The sequence below is a fragment of the Zonotrichia leucophrys genome, chromosome 5, assembly GCF_028769735.1.
Source record: "Zonotrichia leucophrys gambelii isolate GWCS_2022_RI chromosome 5, RI_Zleu_2.0, whole genome shotgun sequence".
Classification (NCBI taxonomy): domain Eukaryota; kingdom Metazoa; phylum Chordata; class Aves; order Passeriformes; family Passerellidae; genus Zonotrichia; species Zonotrichia leucophrys.
In genome coordinates this window covers 59,160,747-59,181,043 of record NC_088175.1, presented here as the reverse complement: position 1 = coordinate 59,181,043, position 20,297 = coordinate 59,160,747, and the positions used below count along the sequence as shown (strand labels likewise).

Genomic DNA, 20,297 nt, shown 5'->3' with positions numbered 1-20,297 from the left:
ACTTAAAAAAAAAAAAAAAAAAAAAAATTGCCAGAGTCAAGCACAAACAATTGCAGGCCATATGCCATCAAGTGCAGGGACATGCACCAAAGCTTGCCCAAATTGATCCCCGCTGAAGGCCAAAACACAAAAGAAGGACTTACAAACGCTCTGGAATGGAGATCCCACCCAAGCAACTGCAATTGGAGGAGAAAAAAAAAAAATTTTGGAAATTTTGGGACTACAAGGAAATGGACCGGGATTCCATCCAGCGCAGTGCAAAGGACCAAAACAGGCCAAAACTCAGGTGGCAGATGCTGCAAAAGCAGGGAAAAAAGTCAAGGAGGAACACTGTGCTTGGAGGGGAACATATGAGGGACATGCTATGGATAGTCAAAAAAAGAAAAAAAACTTTCCGCAAAGTCAAAGCCATGCAAAGGCATGGCATGCCATCAAGTGCAGGGACATGCACCAAAGATTCCCCTACTGGTCCCCATTGAAATCGCAAGATTCTGTTTCCCTTCCCGAAAGGAAATGAAATGAAAAACGGAATCTTGCGACCCCGAAAAGAAAGGCTTACAAACACTCTGGAAAGGAGATAGGATCAAATAAAATGCAATTGAAAAAAACCCCGAAAATCGGCAGATTTAGTCTCTTCAAAAAATGGTCTGTGAGGAAGTGAGTTGCAGTGCAAAGGACCAAAACATGGCCAAACGAAGCTGACAGAAGTGGCAAAAGCAGGGGGAAAAAGTCCAGGAGGAAGACACAACTTGGAGGGAAAATATCAGGGACATGGCAAGGATACTTAAAAAAAAAAAAAAAACAATTGCCAGAGTCAAGCACATACAATTGCAGGCCATATGCCATCAAGTGCAGGGACATGCACCAAAGCTTGCCCAAATTGATCCCCGCTGAAGGCCAAAACAGAAAAGAAGGACTTACAAACGCTCTGGAATGGAGATCCCACCCAAGGAACTGCAATTGGAGGAGAAAAAAAAAAAATTTTGGAAATTTTGGGACTACAAGGAAATGGAGCGGGATTCCATCCAGCGCAGTGCAAAGGACCAAAACAGGCCAAAACTCAGGTGGCAGATGCTGCAAAAGCAGGGAAAAAAGTCAAGGAGGAACACTGCGCTTGGAGGGGAACATATGAGGGACATGCTATGGATAGTCAAAAAAAGAAAAAAAACTTTCCGCAAAGTCAAAGCCATGCAAAGGCATGGCATGCCATCAAGTGCAGGGACATGCACCAAAGATTCCCCTACTGGTCCCCATTGAAATCGCAAGATTCCGAAATTTCATTTCCTTTCGGGAAGGGCAACGGAATCTTGCGACCCCGAAAAGAAAGGCTTACAAACACTCTGGAAAGGAGATAGGATCAAATAAAATGCAATTGAAAAAAACCCCGAAAATCGGCAGATTTAGTCTCTTCAAAAAATGGTCTGTGAGGAAGTGAGTTGCAGTGCAAAGGACCAAAACATGGCCAAACGAAGCTGACAGAAGTGGCAAAAGCAGGGGGAAAAAGTCCAGGAGGAAGACACAATTTGGAGGGAAAATATCAGGGACATGGAAGGACAATTAAAAAAAAAAAAAAAAATTTTGGAAATTTTGGGACTACAAGGAAATGGACCGGGATTCCATCCAGCGCAGTGCAAAGGACCAAAACAGGCCAAAACTCAGGATAATTAGGAACACACCCCCAAGAGGGATTTAAAATGGAATTAGGGGCGGGGGATCCGCCCGCGCCCCTCCCTCGAGCCCTCACGGAGCCCTCACGGAGCCCTCACGGAGCCCCGCCCCCGGCGCTCGAGACCGCCTCTCCCGCCTCTCCGCCTCACCCAGTCAGCGCAGAGATCACCGCTCTCTTTGCATATGTAACCCCGCCTTCCTTGCTTTTCACCAATCAGCATGCTCCTCTCATGAAGCAGGGGGAAAGCCCTGCTGGACTTTCCACGCACCCGCTGAGCCGCAGCTTCCCATTGGGCAATGGGCCGGTGGGCGGGGCCAGTTTGAACGGGCGGCGGCGGGGAGCGGCGCCATGGTGAAACCGCTGAGGGATCGGGATCGGGATCGGGATCCCGGTACCGCCGAGGGTCCCGGCCCCACGATGAGCCCCCCGCTCTCCCCGCAGCCCGCTGCGGCGCCAGCCGACGGCTTCGCCTCCTCAGACGATGAGGCCACCGAGGAGGACCCGAGCCCGCTCCACATCTCCTGGTGAGGCGGCACCCGTGGGGTCCTTTCTCTGAGGAAATTGTATTAAATCTCTATCCTGAGAAACAAAAGGGTTTCTCTCCGCAAGGAAAGCCCGAGCCGGGCTCTGGTGACCTTCGGGGCTGGGGGGCCGGTGGTGCTGGGGAAGTGTCAGCGGATGGGGTTGGGGTTGGAAGGGGCCGCTGGGGCTGATCCAGCCGCCCTGCCCAGGGCTCACCCACAGCAGAGCCAAGGATCACACCCAGGTGGGTTTGAAATGTTTCCATTTAAAACTCCACAACTTCCCTGAGCAGCCTGTTGCAGGCCTCCATTCCCTTTACTGACGGGGTGGAGATGCCCTGGCACAGGTTATCCAGAGAAGCTGTGGCTGCCCCATCACTGGAAGTGTTCCAGGCCAGGTTGGACAGGGCTTGGAGCAACCTGGGCTGCTGGAAATTGTCCTTGCCTGTGGCAGGGGATTGGAACAAGATGATCTTTAAGGTCCCCTCCACCCAAACCTTTTGTCATCCTCAAAGTAACATTTTTCTTCATCCTCACTTCCCATGTTTCATTTTGTTCCTGTCCTCATCGTCCCACCAGACACTGGTGAAAAGTTCTGGCCCCACCCTCCTGACACCGCCTCTAAACCTATTTATATATTTAAATAATTGAAATCTTCCCTTCTGATTTTTATTTATTTTACTTGTTATTTCTGATAGGTTGTCTTTGTCTCCTCTCTACTCTTCAGAGTTCCTGGGACTATGTTCCCTTCCAGGTAAGAAGCATTCACTGAAATTTGCAGGCATGTTTGAGAGATGAAGAGGGGTAATACCTTGTACCCCAAATTTGTGTTGTGGGTGACTCCTTTTGTAATCTACCCCTGGAATAGGTTTGGAAACACCAAAGCTAATCTAGAGAATATCTTAATGCAAGATCATGTTTTTTAAGTCAAAAACGTAAACATATAAATTTTGTCTGCATTTTTAATTACCAGAACTGCTGCCATGGTGAATCTCCACTCAACTCTTAAGTGATCTTTATTCAGCCCTTTTATTTGTTGGATGATTATTTGTGTTGGTGGGGGGATTTTATGCTGTATCCTGATTTAAAATATCCAAAACTTTTCATCTGGAAAACACAAAGCACCTTAAAACCTTGGGCAGATTTCTTTGGTTAATCCTATTGCATTACAGTATTAAGCAGATAATGGTGTTTAAACTGCCTTCTGCACCAGGGATCTACCTGCAAAAACAAGAACTGTGTTTTATTCAGGCTGTGGCTTCATTCCTTGCTTTGATTTTGGGGGGAGGCTGCCTGTGCTCTGTTCTGCTGCTGCAGCCATCCCATAAATGTCACTTACCTGCAGTGGTAATTATTGTTCATAACTTGTTTCAGGTTGCAGGTTTAAGGATATCAGAAGAAATCTTCAGAAGGATATGGGTGAGTGTTCTTTGTGCCAAGGGCAATTCCATGAATATTCCATGACTATGGAATAAATAGTCAGGATATTTCCAGGCAGGAGCTGCACAGTACCCATGAGGCAACTTCAGAGCAGCTGGGATCAAGATGAATTACAAACTTGTAGTCTTCCTTTTTCCCAGAGAAAATGAAATTGGGATAGAAAGGATGGAATTATGTAAAGATTTGTGCTGAGTATTCAGGTGTGAGCACTAAAGAGCAGAGACCAATAGCAAATCCTCTCAGTGTTTGGGTAAGTCAAGCTTAGGAAGGAGCTCCTGGCTGTGAGGGTGGGCAGGGCCTGGCACAGAGCAGCTGTGGCTGCCCCTGGATCTCTGGAGTGCCCAAGGCCAGGTTGAATATTGGGGCTTGGAGCCACCTGGGATAGTGGAAGGTGTCCCTGCCATGGCAGAGGTTGAATGAGATGGGCTTTAAGGTCCTTTCCAACCCAAGCCATCCTGGGATTCTGTGATTTTAACTGGAGATGGGACAGAAGCATCCTTAGGTGGATAACAGGCTGCCCTGAGTGCTGCTGTGTTCTCCAGTGAGATTCTCTCAGGATTCCCTCTGAACTGAGAAAATTCCTCTCCTGGATTACCTGAAGGGAAATGTGGGGGAAAGAGTCCTCCAACCAAAATTGCTCACTCCAACTGTCTTAGCCCCAAAGATGAAACAAGAGATCAGAACCAAGGTCCTTATCTGCTTATCCTTAAGCTTGATTGGCTTTTGTTTATCTGCAAGTGTCTTAATCCATTGGCAGGAGAACTAAAGAGCTGTGGGATCCAGGATGTTTTTGTGCTTTGTACCAGAGGAGAGCTCTCAAAATACCGAGTACCAAACCTGATTGACACCTACCAGCAGCACGGGATGTGTGTGCACCACCACCCCATTCCTGATGGGAATGCTCCCGACATTGCCACCTGCTGCAAGATCCTGGAAGAGCTCAGAGCCTGCCTGGAAAATAAGCAGAAAACAATGATACAGTAGGTTCTGCCTCCCCATCACCCCACATTGCTGTGAAGGATGCCAGCTTCTCTCTAGGTGTATGAGCAGGGGAAATAGGATGGTGTAAAAAGGCACTTGCACTCTTTAGGGTTAGCTCATGCTGTGAAGTCTGCTTGTTCCTCCTCCTGCAGCTTTGGAGAGAATTCTTCCTTTCAGAAGATCAGAATGTCCCATTTCCCCTTGCTCTGTCCAGCAAGAGTTTGAAAGTGGGTTTTGAGTGGCACCACAGGGCTCCTTGCCCCCAGCCTACCTGGATATCAGGTGTACAGAATGAGTTGGGAGCAAAAGCACTCCTTTGACAGAGGCTGTGACTGCCCCATCCCTGGAAGTGTTCCAGGCCAGAGATGGGGTTTGGAGCAACCTGATCCACTGGAAGGTGTCCCTGCCCATGGCAGGGGGTGGAATGAAGTGACTCTAAGGTCCCTTCTAACCCAAACCACTCTATAATTCCATAACATTTCCCTGGACTATTTATCAGGGACTCAGTGGCTTCCAGCAATGCAAAATTCACTCCTGATTTCCATGAATGAGTTTAAAGGAGTTTATTTAGCTGAGCTCAGAAGAGAGGGGAAGAGCTTTCCAAATTCCATGTTCCCTGAATGATCTTACTGACACCTTCCTGTACAGAAATCCACTGAGTCCTTGGTTTTCCTGCTGACACAGAACCCTGCTCTTCTCCTCACACCCTTAATCTAGAGTAGGATTTAAAGAAATTTGAAATTGTCCATCCTTCTGCTGTTTCCTGTCCTCCTGTACCTTTGGGACTATTAGCAGGAATGAAGGGGAACTTTAAATTTGAAGTTTCCATGGAAAGATACAAAAGTTCTGGAGAATAAATAAGATATATCTCTGTAGGTATAGAAATAGAATATAGAAAATACATAGAAATTCTTGTTCTGACTTTTTTTGTACCACTGTTCCTCTTGATTGTATTAAGGCAAGAACTGTGTGCATTATTTATGTGCTGGGGGGTCCCTGGGTGCTGCAGTTTGCTACAGCTCATTCCAACCAGATGTTTTCTTTTCTCCCAGCTGTTATGGTGGCCTTGGACGCTCATGTCTGGGTAAGCATTTGTCTCCATCCCACAAACCCACAGAGCCAAATTCTGCTGGGAGCTTCTCTGTGGATGCAATCCAAGCTACCACTACCAGGAGCAGCCTGGTGAATAGAAAGGATTCCTCTGCCTCTGATTGATCCCAGTGTTGCCCCTTAAAGCCTTCAGGAGTGTTAGTTACTGTGTGTTCCCAGAAGGAAGGGGTGGGGATATGGCCAGAAGACACAAAGGAATTAACTGGGTGTACTGGCACTCATTCCTGAAAAGCCTAGGAGTTCATCCAGATGCTGCTGGGAAGGCAGTGGGAGGGTTTTCACCTATTGAAGTTGGAGGGGAGACGACCCACCTTGCGTTGGTCAGCCATTGACTCTACTTTATTCATCAATCAGGCACCTTTTATAACAGTGTTAATCAAGTTCATGCATATTGCAAAATCTGAGCTCACAATAGGGCAGAGATTACACACTAACTCTTCCTTATGTTTCTAATACTAAGATTTGGGTTCTCAAAATTATTCTTGCTTTCTCAAAACAGCCAAAGATAGAACATCTACTTGTTATGAGAAAGCTGCTTGAGAACTCTGATGTGCAAGGCTCTCATCAAGGCTCTGATGTGCAAGGCTCTCTCTCAAGGCCTTCATGTTTGCCACTTTTACCTGTAGTTAAAAATAACCTGAGAACTTCTGCTGTTACAGAAGCAGGCTGTGAGAACCTGCTCCTCACAGCTGCCTTCTAGGCCATCCCTAAAAAAATCTCCAACATTCACCTATTTCCAAAGCCCATAGGCTGAGGCAGGAGCAGCAGGGAGATGGGCCAGGGCTCAGAAATAGGATTCTGCAAGAGATCCAAGAGCCCTGGGACAAACCCAGATAGGTTTGCCAGGGTTTTCATGGGACAAACCAGTGGCTGTGTGCAGTCAGAGGTGCTCAGCAGCACTCAGGTGTAAACACTTTCCCTTGCAGTGGCTGCCTGTCTCCTGCTCCAGCTTTCAGACACCCTGGCACCTCAGCAGGTGATAGAGAGCCTCAGGAAGCTGAGAGGATCAGGGGCCATACAGACCATCAAGGTAATGGGGCTGAGCAGGTAACACACGGGTCCAAAGAGCAGTGAGAGCTCAGGCAGGCCCCTCCTCACTTCCCAGACACACCTCTGCCTTAACAGCTGCTCTCTGGGGTTTGAGCTGTGTCCTGCTTTCAAGAAACAGCTTCTCCTAAGAGGAAAGGCCTCAAGTTGTGCCAGAAAAGGTTTAAGTTGGATAATAGGGAAAATTTCTTCACTGAAAGGTTGTCCAGCACTGGCACAGCTGCCCATGGCAGGGGTGGCATCCCCATCCCTGGAGGGGTTTAAAAGCCATGTGGATGCACTTAGGGATGTTAGAGTGCTGGGGGAATGGTTGGACTCAAAGACCTTAGAGAGATTTTCCAACCTAAATGATTCCATGATTCCAAATAATGCAGCTTTGAGTTCTGACAACTCCCACCTCTGAGGACCACGTTTTGCATTGCCTTGGGGTAATGCATCACCTGTGGCCATTGTGGGGAGCCACAGGATCCAAGTCAAGGTCCATGGAATCTGTGTCTGACAGTGCAAAGTCCCAGAGGATGTGGAGTAAGCACATAAAGAACAAATGGACCAGAGGGTGCAGTTTTCATCCAGGGGTATCAAAGAGCTTTTTAGCACAGGTGGTGCCTGTTGCTAAAGCACAGAGCACTCACTGCAGCCTGGTTGTGCATTTGCAGCAGTACAATTTCCTCCATGACTTCCGGGAGAAGCTGGCTGCACACCTGGCCACAAAGGAGCCGCTGCTCAGGTCGGCGTCGCGGTAGCTGATCCTGCCATGGGTGCCTGTGTGGAAAACTCCTGGACAAGACACTTCTCTCCTGACCTTTCCTCAGTGCTACTGCCTGTGTGACACAGCTGCTGCCTTCTAAATCCATGTGTAAAGCATTGGGATGGGGAAGGAAATGCTAGAGAACATGTGGCATCTTCCCCTCTTTGGTGATTTTAATACTCACTGCCTGAAAAATGCATGTACAAGTGTGTTTGTGTCCATTGCTGTTCTGCTGGGAGAATGGAGCTGGGTAGAAATTCCATCTCTGGAGCTGTTTAAAACACCCTCACACCATCAGCAAAGTCAAGCTGGAGCTCTCACCCTTCTGAGCTCGTAACAACTCGTTCTAAAATGTCACAGGTTCTGCTCGATGTGTTGAGGGCTATTTGGGAAGGAGTCTCCTCATTCCAAAAGCAGGAGGTGTTGCACCACAAATCTGTGACAAAGCCAGCAGGGGGGTTGTAGGTGACTGTGGCAGGGAGACTCTGCTGCAGCTGCGTGGGTGAGCTGGCACAGCCCTTCTGCCTGCTGCCAGCACTGAGAGTAAACAAACAATCAGCTGGGGGCTGGCAGGAACTCACGGGAACAGCCCTTTAACAGTCTCTCCTGTTTCACCATATCCATTCATAAAAGCACAGTGAAACAGCTCCTTTCTCCTTTAAAGAAAACTTTATGGCTTTTCATAAAGTTCAGGATTTTGATAAAGTTCACAACCCTCTCAAGTCAAAAGTTAAGACAAGATTCCACAGAGGATCAGGAGGCTGGAGTTGAACAAGTCCCTGCTTTGTGAACTTCAGAATTTATCTTTTAACATTTGAACTTTGAGCAGAAAGGTGATTTCTGCAGATTAATTAGTGTTTACTGCCATTCCCTTCCCCACTCTTATGGCAAACAGGAACTTTTCCAGTTTCCACAGCACAGAATAATTTACAGCAAACACCCTGCCCCAAATGTACTTCAGTACTTAATCCTTGCAACTAATGGTTTTCAGGTATTAAATATTTATCACATGACTCAGCAGGAAGCTTGCTGAGGGTGGGAGAAATGTTCTTTATCTTCTCCATAATCTTTTGCCTCCTAGAACTCCAAAACCAATGATCAGGTCCACTTTTTGAATGCCAAAGGCCTGATACTCCAGCAAAGCTACACAAGGGCTACTCCAGCACTCCTGGGACACAAGGCTGATGTTGCTGGACATGGATGGTGTTATCCACAGCCCTGGGCAGCTGGGAATGCTCCTCTGCACCCCACACACCCAGTTCAAGCTGCTCAGGACAGTGCAAACACTTGGGTAAATATTGCTGGGCCCTTGGAGCAGCTGTCACTTGGGCTCAGTCAGGCCTGCATTGTTTATTCCAGTGTGGAATTTGGCTCAAACCAACCCAAATGCCAAGGGAACAAGAGATTTGTTTAGAAGGTTGAGGAGGGCCAGGGGCTACAAGCAGCCAGTCTTGTTTCCATAATGGATTAATAAATATACAAATATAAGGTTTAATGAGCTTTGCTTCCACAGGCTGAAGTCATCTCTTACATCTTCTGAAGAGCCAAGCAGCAGAAAAATAAAAATTATCCAATAGGAACAATATTCATGAGTTTCCAAAAAAGCCTTTCAAAAATTCCTCCATGAAAAGCTAAAAATTATGGTTGCACAAGGAAAAAAATAATCATGGAATGCTGAAGGCTTGAGCAGTAGGGGCATAGGAAATGCTCAATAAATGCAAGCAAACGTGAGAAAAACAATTTTATGTACAAAGCAATCAACTGTCAGGGCTATTCTTACTTAGGAAAGAGAATCTGAAGTTATCACAGCCTGAATATATTTTAAAAAAACTAGAAACTCCCACTCTCCATGCCCTGGGAACCCAAACTGTGTGTGATAATAGCCTAGAAAAGGGGAAGGCTGTGGGGAAAGGACACTCCCAAAGCTGTGGAGTGACTTTCCTCAGCCAGTGGCACTGCCCAGCACACCAGTGTTGGAATATCTGGATTTCTGGTGGAACCCAGTGCAGCCATTCATACATTTTTACTGCCCCTAATACCCAAGAGACCCAAAGTGAACAAATACACAGTTTATGCAAAAAAAAAAGTTTTACTAGAATGGGGAAACTCTGCATTGTTCTCCAGCACAGATAAATGAAAAAAGATTCCTAATTAATACTTGTAAATTAGGCAGCTGTTCACAGTCACAATTTACAATGCAATATTTATCTGAAACATCTTCCTCTGCCCTATCTGCAATTTAACTTCAGGAAAAAAAGCAGGAAATCAGAGCTCTCCTTTTCCAGAGGTAATTCAATTCTGTGTTCTATTTTTAAAGGGAATGCAATAATCCACTGTAAAACAACTGATGAACACAGTGAGGATCTGTTGAATTTATAAACAAAACAAAAGGCACCACATAAAAAGAAATGTTGCTGAATTTGAGATTTGTTTTTTATTATCATTTATTGCACTAAGGAACAGCGGGGCAGTTTCACAATCTCACCTTCTGCTTTGAAAAAGTCTGTAGTATTTACTACTCCTAAACCCAAGAGTGTTTTCATCATTGGACTTGATAAACATTGGAGGTTTGTCCATTTGTTAATCAGCACAGACATTAAAAAAAAACCACATTTAAATTCATTCCTTCATGGACAATTCAGCTTCTCCTACCACAATGGCACAGGCTCGAGATTAAAGCAGGGTTAATGTCTGGAGAAGATACAGAAGGCTCTGGACCTATGGATGCACATACAGGGCAAGATTAACCAGATAATAAAAAAAATCAACCAGAATAGAACTATTTTTGCTTTTGTGTCCATGAATTAATATCCTAAGACCAACATCACCTATGGGCAAAACACAGAGCATTCCAGTTGTTGCCAAGCACTTGGAGCCAGGGCTGGTTTAGAGTCCAGAGTGGGATACACAAGTCCAAGTGAGCCCCTACAAAGCCCATCCTACAGCAAACCCCTAGAGCACTAAGGCTAGTAGTAACCAACACCTACTCGAAGGTTATGGCTGTTCCTTATGGAGTGCAAAGTCAAAACTTTTCAAACCCCAGGCATCTTTGTATTAATTTACACATAATTCATCAATTTCAGCGTCCCAGTAAAATATAAGAAAACAGTCTTTCCACAAGTATAAAATGTGGAAATATTTTAAAAATAGGGGAGTCATTGTTTTCTAACTCAATTGTGAACATCAGGTTCCGGATTTAATCTTGGTCAGAGGTTCTTGTTGTAAAGAATCCATGTTTTTTGTGGCTTTTGCATGCACTTAACTGGAACAAAGCTTGCTGAATGTCTTCTTAAGAGCTCACCAGAACATAAATCATGCTGCAGAAGAAAAAAAAATATTAAGATGCATCATTTTGATTAGTGTTACACATTTAATTCTAACAGGGTCTATTATAAGGAACAAATCCATGTGAGATACGTGGATTGTGACTGAAGATCTGACAAAATGACTCTTCTACTTTTCACTTCAACAAAATCACATTTACATCAAATACTTTCCTCTGAAAACAAAGTTTCAGCTTCTTAATTAAATACCCTGGGATTTATTGTATTATGGTTAACAGAAGAAAAGTTTGGAGCTTTTTAGTCTACAGTCATGGAACAGAGATTCAAAATAGTAATTCTGATGAAATTAGGATTTGTGTTTTAGAGCAGAATCAGGGGTGAATGTGGATTCTTTAGCAGGAAAGCTGGCACTGTAGGTGACCATACAGATCCCCAGCATGTTTTGAGTTGGAAGGACTTTATGGATCCTCTCACTCCAACCCCTGCAATGGGCTGGGAGACCTTTGGCTATCCCAGGCTGCTCCATGTCCAGCCCTGCCTGGAGCACTTCCAGGAATCCAGGGGCAGCCACAGCTTCTCTGGGTAATCTGTGCCAGGGCCTGCCCACCCTCCCAGGGAACAACTCCTTCCCAATATCCCATCTAACCCTGCCCTCTGGCAGTGGGAAGCCATTCCCATGTGTCCTATCACTACACACCCTGGTCCAAAGTCCCTGTGCAGCTCTCACAGGCTCCCTTCCACCACGAGAAGGATCATATTCCTATGGACATGAGCACTGAGCCAAAGCTTCAGACTGAAGAGGAAAACTTACCCATATAGGTAGTAAAAAAAAGATAGAAGGTAGAATGCTAATTTGCACCATCCTTCTTTCTGGCAATAGGCTAAAATATCTGCATTCATGATGGTCGTGGGATCGTAGAGCCCCGGGCCGCTCATCACGGGTCTGCTCATGTACCTGCAACGAGGCACAGGCAGGTGTGGGGTGGCAGCCACAGGGACTGAGCCCTGTCCCCACCCACCAGGGAATGCCACAGCTGAGACATGGATAACACTCTGGACAGAGAAGCAATTCAATTCCCATGCCTTAAGGAATGGCAGAGGAAATTGGAATTGCTATTTCAACTGGCATTCCACACTGGGAATTGCCTCAGTGCACCTCTGGCATGTCAGCGACTTTAACACACACACAACTCAATTCCCACACAGCACAAGAGAATAAAACCCACCCAAGAAAGCCAGGTGATGGCTCTCATTGTACAGCCATGACCTGAACTTTCCCAGAAAGCATCTGGGTTTTCCCAAGACACAGAACACTGGACAGAAGACAGCAACAGGAGAATGAGTAACAATTCACTGAGCATAACAGACTCGCCAAAATTACCTCCAAATATGATAAGCCAACAAGGGCATATTGAGACCCAGTGTGAGCCACTCTGCTGCACAGAGAAACATGACACAGAAGAATGCATGGATGAGGTACTCTGGAAGTACAAGCTGGAAAAGAAAAAGGTGAGTTAGAAGTTTTGGTTGCACAGAGCAAAATGTGGCATTTCAGCTACTTTGGAGGCACAATATTGCTTAAAAATATTCTTTAAAACCAACACTAACAAGAACAAGACTGTGGAACGTGAAAGCAGCAGCCAACACTATGTGCCTTGCTGTTTTCACATGCTATTCATGAACCAAGGAGAAAAATTTATCAGATTTAATGGTCAGATCAATATTTTTTAATTGCTTCTATTAAATTAACAGATTCCACGCTTTATGTGTGACACTCAGAAGAGGTCACTGAGATATTTCTGCTCATGCAACAGAGAAATATCAATAGGAAACATGCTCTGCAGAATGGTTTATAGACAACAAGATAACTTTGTGTTTTCCTGTTTCACAGATCCAGAACTTTCCAAAGTTGAATTATTCCCAAAAGGTGACAGCCCAGGCAGAGCTTTACCCAACCAAACCAGCGGTGACGTGGTGGCACACAGGTGTGCACAGAGGAGCTGCTCTGCACAGCCACTTCTCCCTCTCAGCTCCCACTGTGCATGCTTTACAGCATCATGCTTCCAGCAGAAGCCCACAGAGCTCAGAACCAGGGACCATGGAGCCACAGGAAGCATGGAATGCTGCAGAGATTAGTGTTGTTAACAGGAACAACATGGAGAGGGACAGAGAGTAAACACATGCAAAGAGCTGCGGAATCTCACACCCAACACAGAGTTCATTTTGTACAAGTCACCCCAAGGTGTTGCTATTCACTGTTTATTACCTGCTATTCACTGCTTTATTACCAGGTTCAGAAGGAATCATACAAATCAAACTGGTTTGGGTTGGGAGGGACCTCAAAGTCCATCCAGTTCTGCACTTTCCACTATCCCAGGTTGCTCCAACCTGGCCTTGGGCACTTCCAGAGATCCAGGGGCAGCCACAGCTGCTCTGGGCACCCTGTGCCAGGGCCCCAGCACTCTCATTATAAAGAATTCCCAATTCCCAATCTCCCATCCATCCCTGCCCTCTGGCACTGGGAGCCATTCCCTGGCTCCTGTCCCTCCATCCCTTGTCCCCAGCTCCTCTCCAGCTCTCCTGGAGCCCCTCCAGGCCCTGCCAGGGGCTCTGAGCTCTCCCTGGAGCCTTCTCCTCTCCAGGGGAACATTCCCAGTTATCCTGTTTCCCCAGCAGAGGTGCATTTTTGAACCATTTTGGCTCCTGGGAGGTAACTCCTGCACAGAATTCCTGGAATTGCCTCACCCATGGATCCAATTCCCCTTTTCCCAGCTCTCCCAGTGCCCATCCTTCCTGGTTTTCAGCTCTTTCCTGTGGAACAGCTCCTTGATCCTGTGGGTTTAATTAAACCCCAGCTGTTTTTCCCCCTAAAATGTGAGGATTTGATCAATTCCTGAACCTGGATGGCACCAACAGCAACAACTTCTGTCCCTTCAGGCCCTGCCAGGGGCTCTGAGCTCTCCCTGGAGCCTTCTCCTCTCCAGGGCAGCACCCCCAGCTCTCCCAGCCTGGCCCCAGCCCTCAGAGCAGCTCTGCAAAGCTTCTGCCTTCTCAACTCAGCCCTGTAAAACTCCTCATGGAAAACACCCCATTTTCACCCAAAGGTTTCAATTGTCTCTGTGTGTGTGCATGTACACACACAACACACTCTGCTCTCTTTTTGTGCAGTGTGATTAACATTGCATGGGATGATAACATCAAAGTTTCAGTGGTTTCCAATTTTTTTCTTCTTTTAAAACCCCAGAATATCTTCCTAGAAACCTAAAAGCTACCAACAAACACACTCACCACCTACTTTGCTGACATTCTAGTTCTCTACATGAAGAATATCAAAGTAAACTTGCATCAACACCACCAAAATTCAGCTGTTGGACACAAAATGTTTCAAGTAAATATTTTCATCCAGATCCTTCTTTGCATACTTACCATTTACACATGGAATTATTTATAGCAGAACAACCACCCTGTCCAACACACGATGCATTTGGCAGCCTGCTCAGACAGATTCACCAGGCCTGAAAAATCTGTATTTATTTACCTACATATCTCAAAATATGTTTTTCTTTTCTCTTGTTTATTATACCCTGCTCCCACACCAGGATCTCTGCCTCTTTCTAATCTCCCCCACTTGATCCTCCCTGCCTGTCCTACAGAAAAATGAATTACATCAGATCCTACCATATTTATCACAGAAGTGAGGGAGGATGGATCTGGTTGCTGAGAAAAGACACGACTATAACAGGAGCAGGGAAGAGAAGGAATCAGCAGTGTGCTCAGGAGTTACTATTTTAGGCTAATCTCTCCACTGAGGTGCCTCAATTCCTACCCAGATCTTTGGTTCTTTCTACAGGAAAACAACACACAGCATCATGTACCCCTCAAGAGCCTGAACTTCACTTTTGGGGACTAGCCTGCTTCCACAGGAACAGCAAATATGAGATTATTTCAGACTGTCAGAAGCAAAGCTGCCATGGAAAGGACGCTCCATGCACGTGGGGCAGCAGAAGGTTAATATCCAGTTCAACATGCACATTTTTACACTACAAAGGTTGCAGTAAGGTCAAAATGCATCGATGTAATGAGAGTTGGCCTCTCCCACACTGCAGCAGAGATGACTGGAACAGACCAAGCAAGGGAAACTGTTAGATGCACAGCTCTCCTACAGCAAACCTCCTCTCCTCCTCCCCTCCTCACACTGAAATATTCACTTGCATTCGTGTGCTGTACATAGAACACACTCTCTGCCCCCTCCTCCACCCCCAATTACAGCAAATTTATTTGTTGGTGTGTATGTTACTTAAAACACACTAAAGCTACAGGTCAGGCCACGCTGCTGTGCTGCCCCTGCATCCTCCCTCAGCCTGGGCACACACAAAGGAAAAGCCATAAAATGCTGCAGGATCAAGCTCTGTGTTCTTTAACAAGCCTCCCTGATGCTGCTGGCCTGTCAGAGATGCAGGCAAACAGTTTGCCTCAAATTCCTTTCCTAAGCCAAGGAGTGTCTGAGTTGCATCCCAGAGAGGACACTGGGACACAGCCCTGATCCTGGGACACAGAACAGAGAAGTGAGGAGAGCACCTATCACCTTCCACTCACCCAAATCCTCAAAAAAAGATCAGAACTGACTTGGTCAATGCTTAAAAAAACCCCAAGTATTCTCCTCTAATCTGAATTCAGTATATCTGACTTGAAAAAACACAATTTATTTCTGCCTGAAGTTATTTTCTGACACCTAACAGGCATGTAACAGTTTTCCCCAAGTTGCTGGGTAAGCAAGCAGAATTGGTTTGGCACAAAATATGGAAATCCATGAGGTTGTTAACAACCCCAACAAACAAATAACGAGCAGATGAACAGGCAGACTAAACAAAACAGCTAAATAGTATTACAGATGTTCCTAACAAAATGAAAGGGAAGTTCAAAAACATGAAACTGAAAAGCAGTACACACCTTTAATGCAATTTTGACTCTTTTAATCTTTTTGACCTTTTCAACTGTCTTTGTGCCGAAAATGTGGAAAGCAGATTGAAAGAATGTTAGTATGACAGCTGACAAGATCACCATCAGATTAATAACAGTCAGAATATTCAACTTGAAACTAAAGAATCACACAAAGAATTTCCCTACAACTGCTACCAACAGCGAGGGCTTCTCAACCCAGATGCAATTCTATTGCCCAGGCTGATTGCATCAAGATAACACCAAAAATAAGCATTTTACACGTATTTATTTAGCAAAACAAAATGTCTGGTGTGCTACTTACAGGATTGAGTGTATTACACTGGTCTATGGGGTTCTTGTAATCAGTCTTCAGTTCATCAAATGCTATAATCTAGAGGAAAAAAAATTAAAGAGTTTTGATTCCCCAGGAGCAATTCTGTATTTTATCCATTAAAAGTAGCATTTTGGCACAGAGCTGCTACCTTTGTTCTCAGTAACATTTCACCTAAGTTCTGCCTACATCAACTCACAGGTAAGACAGACGTGGAACAGGTTTTACAAATAGGAAAGCAGTCGTTTCATCAGATATTCAAAAGCATCTGACTACTCCCCAACTTTTTATCTTCCCACCAGCAATGAATTTCCTACGCCCCCTTATCAGTTTTCAGCCCCACTTGCTGTGCAGACCCCAACCTCACCCAGGACTCTTGGTGACCAACAGGAATTTGGCATGGGATTCCTTAATCCACAAAAAGAGCAAGTTTAAAAGCCAACAGATATTTTTCCTCATTGTCATAGTAAATGCTGAGCCCACATATATCCTAGAATCACAGAACTGTTAGGACTGGAAGGGACCTCTGGAGACCATCCAGCCCAACTTCCCTGCCAAAGCACGATCACACAGAGCAGGTTGTACCTCCAAAAGGTGTATCCATTGAAAAAAAAAAAAAAAAAAAAAAAAAAGACAAAATATGTACATTCATCTTTTTCTCGACATAAAGATGCAGCATGAAGTACAAAAGGCAGTTTTACACCATAAATATCCTGCTAAGCATCACATCCTCCCTCAGAGCAGCTCATCTCAGGCAGGGTCCTGTTGGCTGCTCTCCCAGCGCCAGCCTCGAGGAGCAAATCACAGAATCATGGAATGGTTTCGGCTGGAAAGGACCTGAAAGATCCAATTCCAAACCCTGCTCTGGCAGGGACACCTTCCACCATTCCAGGCTGCTCCCAGCCCCATCCAGCCTGGCCTTGGGCACTTCCAGGGATCCAGGAGCAGCCACAGCTTCTCTGGGCACCCTGTGCCAGGGTTTCACCATCCTCACAGAGAATTCCTTCCCAATATCCCATCCATCCCTGCCTTCTGTCAGCGGGAAGCCACTGCCCCTTGTCCTGCCACTCATGCCCGCACAAAAACCCATTTTATCCACAGAGAGGCCGATTCCCGCTCCTAGGGCGGTTCCGGATGCGGTTTCCCCGCTCCCTCGGCGGCTGTCCGGGGACGCCCTGGGGGCTCTCCGGGGCCGTTCCCCGGGCTGTCCCCCCCTCCACGGTGCCCGTACTCACATGCCAGATGGCGAAGAAGATGAGGGCGGCCGTGAGCAGCAGCGCCAACATATAGCAGAAGGCGGCGAACGTGAAGGCCATGGCGGCGGGGCCGCGCGGGGGCTGCCGGGCGCCTCAGCAGCCGCCGCGCAGCCGCCATGGCCGCGCCCGCAGCGCCCCCTGCCGGCCCCGCCCGCCGCCGCCATTTCGTGAGGGGGGGCCGTGAGGGGATGGAACAAAAATCCGGAGTTTTCACCTTAAAGTGTGGGCGGAGGGAGTGCGATCGCGCTTTGCGGAGCGCGGTGTGAGAGAGGGTTGGCGTACAGTCATGGAGGCACAGAATCTAGTTTAGAAAAACCTACAAGATCATCGCCTCCAATGACTCTTGTGACTATCAACACACCGGAGCACTGAGTGTCATTTCCAGTCATTCCTTGAACACCTTAAGGGATGGGGACTCCAGACCTCCTTGGGCAGCCTTTTCCCAATGACTGACCACCGTCTCCATGGACAATTTTTCCATAATATCCAATCTAAACCTCCCCTGAGGTTTTCTGAGGCCATTTCCCCTTGTCCTGTCCCTGTTCCCTGGAGCAGAGCCCAACCCCTCAGCTGTCCCCTCCTGTCAGGAGCTGTGCAGAGCCATAAGGGCCCCCTGAGCCTCCTTTGCTCCAGGCTGAGCCCTTTCCCAGCTCCCTCAGCCCCTCATGGTGCTCCAGACCCTTCCACAGCTCCATTCCCTTCCCTGGGCACTCTCCAGCCCCTCAATGTCCATCCCAAACTGAGGAGCCCAGAACTGGGCACAGCTCGTGGCGGCCTCAGCAGTGCCAGCACAGGGGACAGTCCCTGCCCTGGTCCTGCTGCCACAGGCCAAGGGCCACTGACCTCTTGCCCACCTGGCCAAACCTGGGCTCGTGTCCAGCCACTGTCAAACAGCACCTCCAGGTCCTTTCCTACTTTCCAGACCCTCTGCCCCAGCCTGGAACGCTCCATGGGGTTGTTGTGACCCAAGTGCAGGACCTGACACTTGGTCTTACTCAACCTTGGACTCTTGGTCTCAGTCCATTGATCCAGCCTGTCAAGGTCGTTCTCCAGGGCCTTCCTGCCCTCCAGCAGATCCATACTCCCTCACAATTTGGCATTGTCTGCAAATTTGCTAATGGTGGACTCAATCCCCTCAGCCAGATCATCAATAAAGACATTAAACACAACTGGGCCCTACACTGATCCCTGGGGGCACCAGCAGTGTGCAGCATCATTCCCCACTACTGTTTGGGCCCAGCCACCCAGACAGTTCTTAACCCAGCCTAGGGTAAACCTGTGCAAGCCATGGACTGACAGCTTTTCCAGGAGTTTGTGTTGAAAGGGAACTTAAAAACCATCAATTTTCAACGCAGTGTCATGGGCAGGTACACCTTCCACTAGACCAGTCCAACCCGGCCTTGAACACTTCAGGGATGGGACAGCCACAGCTTTTCTGTGCAAGTCATGCCAGGGCCTCACCACCCTCAAAGGGAAGAATTTCTTCCTAATACCTCATCTAAATCTTCCTTCGAGTTTACATCCATTCCCCTGTTTCCCATCCCTACCTGATCATGTAAAATTCCCTGCGCAGCACACACTACATCTGGAGAAAAGGGAGATGGCTAATTTAGGAAGAAATGCTGAAGAAGGCTGTGCTGTGAGAGCCCTGGGGAAGGGAGGGCTGCTCATACAATCCCCAATCAATACAAATTGGAGCCTGTCCAACAGAAACAGCAAGATGAGAAAACAGTTTGAGGAGAAGATCACCCCACTCTCCTTTCCAAAGGTCATGTAAAAGTTGTTTCAGTTTAAGCAGTGACACCTTGCAGTAAAGGCAAGCTGGGGTGACATTGCTGCAATCATTTCCTCTGGAGCAGAGTGAGGTATGATTTCCATAAAACCAACAGCTGCCAAACGAAATAATATTTTCCGGTGTTATCTGCTGGAAAGCTTTATACACAATTAATGGAGTGTCACAATGAGAGATGAGCAGAAACTTTATTTCCCTCACCAAAATACAGGAAAAGCTGTAGCAAATGAGCTGTCTTTAGGAAATCGGCTGTTGCAAAGATAAAGTTGATGTTTCAACATAAAATCACTCATCTCATCCACAAACTACTCCCAGTAAAATTGCTGTGGCGTCATTATGACCCATGAAACTTTGATGTGAAACCCAGAAAACAGATTTTAAAATAAATTTTAGTGAAGATAAGCCCTGAAAAACCTGTTCTAGTGGAAGGTGTCCCTACCTGTGGCAGGGGGTTGGAATGAGATGGGGTTTGAGGACTCCAGACCCAAACCAGTCTGTGATTCTGTGACTCTAAGATGAATAAGAAGGTGAGAGAACACAAGGCCAGGAGAGTGGGGGGTGGGTGCTCAGAGCTGCTCTGAGCCATTCCCAGCTCTGGCCCAGGAGCCTTCCCATTGCCTTGCAAGAAGGACAGACAAGAAGAGCACGGGGCAGTGAGGACATCAGGAAGGGCTGAGCCTGTTGTGGTTTCCTTGCAGCTCAGGGTGCTGTACAGGATGGGTTAGGAAGAGAGGCCCTGGCAGTGCATCACAGCCACCTTCCAACCATTCCTCATCCCTCGCTCCTCAGGAGCCAGAAACAACAATTTCTGCAGTCCCTCTGCAATAACAGATTTCCTCATATCACTTGATGCTTCTTTAGCCTTATTTATTTGCAAATTGTTTATTTCTTATTTAGAATACCCTTGAGCTGCACAGGCACATTTATTCCCACAGACCTTGCACTGGACTGTGCTGGAAGCTCCCTGGTGCAGGCTTTTCCAAAGCCACCCAAAGGCAGTTTGCCTCACAAGACCTGTGGGAGGTAGAGAAACAGGATGTGTGCAGAGATGCTGTCATACCTTGGGGCTGGGGAATGCAGGTTTTCCACTGCAGTTTGATCCATTCAAGGCAGATATTTCTGTATTTGATGATTTCTTGTACATGAAAATGTTGTGCAACAGGGATGTGCAGTCTCA

The 20,297-nt window shown here is 46.8% G+C and overlaps 2 protein-coding genes across 3 annotated transcripts; one reads left to right on the top strand and one right to left on the bottom strand.

Annotated features, from left to right (window-relative positions):
• The first annotated feature begins 1,883 nt into the window (after positions 1-1,883).
• CDKN3 (cyclin dependent kinase inhibitor 3) lies at positions 1,884-7,715 on the top strand. The gene is made up of 7 exons (XM_064715913.1): positions 1,884-2,193; positions 2,889-2,944; positions 3,565-3,609; positions 4,388-4,610; positions 5,664-5,695; positions 6,648-6,751; positions 7,425-7,715. Exons 1-7 carry the CDS (start codon positions 2,018-2,020, stop codon positions 7,509-7,511), a joined length of 723 nt encoding a protein of 240 aa, XP_064571983.1. The 5' UTR covers positions 1,884-2,017; the 3' UTR covers positions 7,512-7,715.
• Positions 7,716-9,925: 2,210 nt separating this feature from the next.
• CNIH1 (cornichon family member 1) lies at positions 9,926-17,446 on the bottom strand. 2 transcript variants are annotated; one of them, XM_064715914.1, is made up of 6 exons: positions 17,308-17,444; positions 16,064-16,132; positions 15,751-15,798; positions 12,182-12,294; positions 11,612-11,755; positions 10,667-10,833 (listed from the first exon to the last, which is right to left on the bottom strand). In XM_064715914.1, the coding sequence occupies exons 1-6, from the start codon at positions 17,386-17,388 to the stop codon at positions 10,806-10,808; spliced, it is 483 nt and encodes a 160-aa protein (XP_064571984.1). In that variant the 5' UTR covers positions 17,389-17,444; the 3' UTR covers positions 10,667-10,805. The 2 variants fall into 2 exon arrangements, with proteins under 2 accessions (XP_064571985.1, XP_064571984.1); XM_064715915.1 differs by lacking the exon at positions 15,751-15,798 and having other exon boundaries at positions 9,926-10,833; positions 17,308-17,446.
• Positions 17,447-20,297: the final 2,851 nt, after the last annotated feature.